The 6,429-nt window shown below is 41.5% G+C and overlaps 2 protein-coding genes across 2 annotated transcripts; one reads left to right on the top strand and one right to left on the bottom strand.

Moving 5' to 3' along the window:
- Positions 1-712: 712 nt before the first annotated feature.
- LOC106924580 (lysozyme C) lies at positions 713-3,075 on the bottom strand. Its single transcript, XM_014998372.2, has 4 exons — positions 2,793-3,075; positions 1,880-2,038; positions 1,012-1,090; positions 713-935 (listed from the first exon to the last, which is right to left on the bottom strand). The coding sequence occupies exons 1-4, from the start codon at positions 2,929-2,931 to the stop codon at positions 854-856; spliced, it is 459 nt and encodes a 152-aa protein (XP_014853858.1). The 5' UTR covers positions 2,932-3,075; the 3' UTR covers positions 713-853.
- An 863-nt stretch (positions 3,076-3,938) lies between these two features.
- On the top strand, positions 3,939-5,586 carry LOC106929459 (lysozyme C-like). Its single transcript, XM_015006421.2, has 4 exons — positions 3,939-4,102; positions 4,701-4,859; positions 4,937-5,015; positions 5,089-5,586. The coding sequence occupies exons 1-4, from the start codon at positions 3,964-3,966 to the stop codon at positions 5,153-5,155; spliced, it is 444 nt and encodes a 147-aa protein (XP_014861907.2). The 5' UTR covers positions 3,939-3,963; the 3' UTR covers positions 5,156-5,586.
- Positions 5,587-6,429: the final 843 nt, after the last annotated feature.

Here is a 6,429-nt window from a genome sequence, read left to right as displayed (position 1 = left end):
TATTAAAAATAGTATTTCCTCCAAACTCCTGCCAGTTTGGACCAGATTAGCATGTTAGCATAGCAACCCTGGTGGTTTCTGTCAGGGCGCTTCATTGTTAGTTTCTTAGTGATTCTAGTTGTTTCTTAGATCTTCCTTAGTGTCAGATTTATTTCCTGGCCTTATTTCCTGTTCTCTCTCGCCCACTGTGCCACTTTCTCTCCCTCACACCTGAGACCCGTTAGCCAATCAGCAGGTCCACACTAATAGCATTAGTCTGTAAGTAACCAAAGCATTTTGACTGTAGCTTTTAAACACATGATCATACATATTACTGCAGAAGATTTTCTCCATTGATCTGATTTAAGCTCTCATCGTTATTGCATGTCGTTCTGGAAATAGAAAAAGGCACAAACTCTGGTTTGCAAACATTTAGCATCCCTTAATAGCTTTCAGGGTTTTACAGGATAATTACAAGCATTAACTCCAGCCACTGTACAGTTCTACGCTGATGATGAAAGTACATGTATAACAAAAATAGCACCAAAAGTGCGAACAAACCAGGAAGATTTTAGTAAACAGAACTGTTTCTGAGGAAGGAAATTCAAAAGCTGAACTAGAAGAAAACAGACAAATGCTGGTGATTTGAAGCTAAACAGGAACAAAATAAATTCTTAATGCAAAGCTGAAATACAGCATCTGGGCCTCAGACAATTAAAACAACACAAAGACATCAGGTCAAAAATCAACTTTTTAATTTGAACTGAAACTGAGCAGAACTTTGCCACATCTTCTGATTGCATCGTCTAATTCTGAACAGATTTAATCAGCTTTCATGAAGTTTTCATTTTGATCCGAGTTTCTTCTTCCTGGTTTAAAGAAATGAAGAATCCAGGCCGCATCCCTGCAAATATTTACTCACGTCTTGGTTTTTACAGTGCATCCGCCAGCCCACCCTGCAGCCAGACAGAGGAAAACGTCATCAGAGCTTTTTAAACAGCAGATCAGCCGAGGCTGGTCACGTGACCTCACCAGGCCGCGATGCCCTGGGGGTCCCTGACGACGCGCTTGGCACAGCTGATGGCCACGCCCACATCGTCACTCAGCAGCTCTGGTGCAGAAAAAACGCCTCGTTTACTCCGACACAGAAAGAAAACATTAAAAACCTGCCAAGCCAGTTGGTGCTAGTTAATCTTTTAATTAGTGCTTTTGCTAACTTTGCTAACATTTAGCGCACTTAACTTCCCCTAAATTAATTGTTCTGAATAAATTATCAAGAGCTAATGTAGTTAGCTGTTTTGTAAACTTTCAGTTGAATAAAGTTTGGCATCTGTAAGAATTTAAGATTTCTTCCAGTAGTTTATATTCATGCTCTTATTTTGAAGTCTGTTATGTTTCCTGTCCTCACATTCTCTTTTTCCCCAGTAACTTTATTTAAAACCAGAAACAGGAACAAAACAAAACACAGACAGTAGAGAACAAAATAGAAACATAAATAGAATATCTAAGCACTTTATGGAACATGGAAATTATGTTGAAATTAAATTGGTGTTTGAAAGTTGTAGTTTTTCAAGAGCAGATAGAATATCAATTGAAGCTTGCACTTTAGCATTAGCTTCCAATAAATCCTGTGTTAATATAGCACTTTAGAGTTAGCTTCTGCTAAATACCATGTTGGTATAGCATATTAGCAGAGCTAATGTTTCATGATTAGCACTTCAGGGTTAGTTAACTCCTAACTGTTCAGTTAGTGGCTTCATATAAGCTAAGCTAAGCTACACATTAGCCTGGTCTAGCTGATTACAGATAAATGTGTGGCCATGTTTGAGTATTTTCCACATATTTTGCTTCGTGTTGAGGATTGTTGTGTTGGTTTTAAAGCTGGAGGTTCTTGACCTACGTTCACACATGATGTGACATCCGTTGGCGGTTCTGATCTGGGTGTCGTTGCACCACCAGCGGCTGTTGATCTGGAAGATGCCGTAGTCGGTGGATTTGTCCCGGTTGTGGTTGACAGCCAAAGTGTTGTATCCTGACTCCCAGTAAGTCAGACACATCCCTGAAGACAAAACCAGTTTCCTGTTTAAACTCCAGCTGGACGGCCAGCAGAGGGTCAGCAGGCGGTTACCGAAGCATCCAACAGTTAGAGATCGCAGCCTGTCGTCCTCTGGCACCATGTTGGTGTTTTCCACAAAGCCTCTTTATGGGAAGCGGCCATTTGTAAAGTTAACAGCAATAATTTGGGTTATTTAGTCATTAAAGGGTCAATGTCACATTTCCTCTGTTATTCATTTATAAATGTCACAGTTTCATTTATACCAGGCAAATTATTTTCTCTGAGCTCAATAGTTAGATTAAGGTTAAGTATTTATCTATCCACTGGGCTAAATATTTAGTATAAATACTTAGATTGAAATATTTAGTTTAAGTAAATATTCAAACTACATATTTTGATCAGATCTAAATAAACTAAATATATAGCTGTTAAGTATTTAGCCTCCATATAAATATTTAGCCAAATATTTATAATTGTGCCAATAACTGTGGCAGCAGTAATTTAATTTACTGTGATTATTTCTTATTTTCTCCTCTAAGTAGATCATAGATCTATATCATTTTAGGTAAATATTAGATTTTTAAAATGTTTCAGTCTGATTAGTTTATTTTAAAGTATTTAATTATAAAACCTGGAGGAAGCCAGAAATGATCCGGTTTTCTGATCTGGTTTGAAACCAGAAAACTGTCCTGTTGGTCAAAATGTGGTTTATGGATAATATGGGTAATAATCAATAATCAGTCTCTGTCCGGCTTACAGTTGGCCAGGCTGATGTCCCGGTATCCGTCCATCCCGTTGCTCTTCATGGTTCGGGCCCACTGGCACCGCTCAAACACTCTGCCGTCCACCAGAACCGCCGCCAGCAGCAGAACCGCCGGAACCACCAGAACCTTCATGGCTTCGTCTCGGCTCGACTCGACCTGTTGCTGCAGAAACAGAAGGAAACTCTGCGGTTCCTGCAGCGGCACTGCGGGCAACTTTCAATACGACCAACAGAAAATCAGACAACTTCCCTAAAAGCCGGTTTGGTTCTGCTTTGTGTTTCTGGTTCTGGTTTTTCAGCAGATGACTTCCTGTCAGAGGAAACCACCGCCATAGAACCGGACAGAATAGAATGTAAAACGCAGCTCTACCTCCAAAATGATCTATTCTCTTTCTTATGGAGATTTTCTGGGAAAATCACTAAAATGAAGCTGGAAAAGTCACAGTTTAAGGCCTGGACATTTCCAGGTTCTTCTATTGGTTTCATCTTGATATTTCTGAGATTTTTTACTTTTCAAACTAAAAAATGTCTATATTTAATAATTCTGAGATTTTTCACCTAAAAATGTTTATTTTTTTCCTAGAACATTTTTGACTTTTCAAACTCAGAAATTTTCACGATTTTGTATAAGATTTCAGAGATTAATCTAGAAAATTTGTTCAAACTCTGATTTTTTTTTTTTAGAAAATTTCAGAGACTAATCTAAAAATTGTAGTAAGTGTGTTTTCTAGTAAGTTTACTCAGAAATGTCTTATTTTTTTGTAAAAATTAGTTGTTTTTTTTTAAATAGAAATGTACTTCTTTTTTCTATGTACAGTGGCCCTAACAGGCTGCCATAGCTCAATACTTGGTGATCCAGTCGAACCAGTCTGGCAGCAAACTGGGATTTTGTTCAAAACACTTTGAGACCAAAAACATTTGGTTCATTTTCTTGCACAATGTTGCAGTTTGTTGGACTTTGATCTATTTCCACACTGAAAAACATACAAAGTTCAAATTCAGGAGTACAGAGTGAAACTGGGACCAAATCAGAGCGTCATGTTTCTCTGCTCCTTGTTGAATTTGGACGACTTTCAATCAGATTAGGAAGCAGCTAAAGCCGCCACAGACCTTCAAGGTGAGCACATCGACTGGAAACCAGGAGAGAAAACATTCGGACCAGAGGATGAAGATGACGAAGACCCTGCTGCTGCTGCTGCTGCTGGTGGCTGTGGCCAACGCTAAAGTCTTTGAGCGCTGTGCCTGGGCGCGCACCTTGAAGGCCAGTGGCATGGACGGTTACCGCGGCATCAGCCTGGCCGACTGTAAGTACAGAACCATCAGCTGTTAGCTGCAGTGGGAGTCAGATGTACCTTTAATAAAGCTGCTTGTTGGGGTGTAAAACATTTGTTTTCCTTCATCTTCAGTCCTTTTATGAATCATTTCCTGGTTTTCAGAGACGCCAACATCAGCATCCATCTCTGATTGGTTCCACTTGGAAAATGGTTCATTCTTAATGTGATTAATGTTTAAGAATGATGTAGATGGGTTGGTTTGGGTCTCTTTTGTTGGATCAGCTGCTGCTGTCTGGTCAGTTCAGTCCAAAGAGTCACCAACAACTGAACCTACAGACCCTAAAGTGAGAAGGTCCAGGATTTTTCTGGATGGAGTTTCCATGTTCTCCCTTTGCATTTCCTGGTTTCCTGGACGTCTAGTCGCCTCCAGGTCGTGTTCAGCTCGTTGTCAGTGGTAGATGTTGCTTTTCTTGAGAGTTTCCACTCTAGACATCGTCCCTTGCTCAACGATCTTTGGCGATAGACTCCAGTTCCTTCGTAACCTTGAAGGGAGATGGATGACTTTTCTATCCAGTGTATAGTCTTTACCCAGCAGATGCTCAGTCTGGTGTTTCCTGATTGTCTGTAGGGGTTTGTCTGACCCAACACGAGTCACATTTCAACACCAGAGCCACCAACCGTAACACAGACGGCTCCACCGACTACGGCATCTTCCAGATCAACAGCAAGTACTGGTGCAGAGACGGCGGAGTCTCCAGATCCAACGGATGCGGCATCAACTGCAGCCGTAAGCGTTGAATCCTCATGTTTACTTTGGGAGTTCTCCTGGAAACCCGAAGTTCCAGTTTTTGAATCTTCCCACAGAACTCCAGACGGACGATGTGACCACGGCGATCACCTGCGCCAAACGGGTCGTCAGGGACCCCAACGGCATCAGGGCATGGTGGGTCATGTGGTGCAGTGAGACTGCTTTACTTTGATTGGACCGTCGCTGGTAACAGTGTGTTTGGTTTCAGGGTGGCCTGGACTACTCACTGTCAGAACCGAGACCTGAGCAGCTACCTGAGTGGCTGCAGACTCTAACCTGGACCTGAAGACCGGATGGACCAGAAACATCACTTTCACAGATCCAGTCCTGGTTAAATAAAACTAAGTGCACCCCTGATCCAGAGGTACCTCAGCCTCTTCCTCCCTGGTCTGATGCTGCATTCACTGACCACTCAAGACCTTCTGTGAAATTCAACACATCCTGACCCATCAGGCAGAAATTGTGATCTTTTTCTGTCCCATTATTTTTTATTCAATACTAGAAAATCAACCTGAAGCCATTTCTTTCTTTCTCCAGCTCAGATTTTCTTTACAGTCGATTCATAAAGGTTCACAGGAACGATGCGGTAAAAGCCACAAAATCAGAGGAAATTTCACGTTTATCATTTCCAGATCCATGTCTGGTTTGTTATTAAACATGAATTTAAATAAGTTTAAATTAATTTAATAAACTGGAGTTTGCATGATGTTGGATTGGTGATCTCTCATTAAGCTAACACTGGTTGAACCAGTCAGGGATTTATGAAGGAAATGAAAATAAAATGAATGAATTAATTTAAAATAATAGAAAAATGAATGGGTAAATGAATCCATCAGTCATCCATCCATCCTGTTATCTGAACTGATCATTGATCGTTATAAGCTCCTGCTGATACTTGATATTGATCCGGTTCGGCTGCATTGCAGCTTTGTTTCATCTGCAGAGTAAAACCTGCTGATGTATCGCTGCTGTTGTCCAATCAGAAGGCTTCAGGAGTCAGTTCACCGCACCAGTTAGAGCCTGGTCGTGTCTCTGTCTGGTTTCATTCCTGGTTCCAGCAGCAGCTGCCCGTCTCTCCGTGTCATCGCGCTCATCATGGAGTTCCTGAACTCCTCAGCCAGGCTCCGTCTCCTGAAGCTGCGCCGCACGACGCCATTAATCAACGGGCTGAGAGGAGGCAGCCGGATCAATTCATCTGCAGACACATGGATCCATGCGGGCCATGTGCGGGCCGGAGCCGGAGGAGGTTCTGGAAACAGTGATGGAGGAGCTGAGGGCCGGTTCGATGCAGAGCGATACTTTAACCGACCCAACGACTCATTTTACTGTTTGGAGGAACAGCAGGAGCTACCAAAGCTACCAAAGCTACCAAAGCTTGGTGGTAACTAGTTACTCGAGTAACTTTGTTGAAAAATTTACTTTTAGGAGTATTTTAAATATGCTATACTTTTTAAAAACTTTTAGCCTACATTAACATTTCTGATGTTTAAGCTAATGAGAACAAGGAAGCTATTTATAAACTGTGGTGAACATGCTACTGCTAATGTGC

Source organism: Poecilia mexicana, unplaced genomic scaffold (genome assembly GCF_051168715.1).
Source record: "Poecilia mexicana isolate PSO_F unplaced genomic scaffold, ASM5116871v1 scaffold_12, whole genome shotgun sequence".
Taxonomy (NCBI): domain Eukaryota; kingdom Metazoa; phylum Chordata; class Actinopteri; order Cyprinodontiformes; family Poeciliidae; genus Poecilia; species Poecilia mexicana.
The sequence above is the reverse complement of the archived record's forward strand: the minus strand, read 5'-3'. Positions and strand labels throughout refer to the sequence as shown.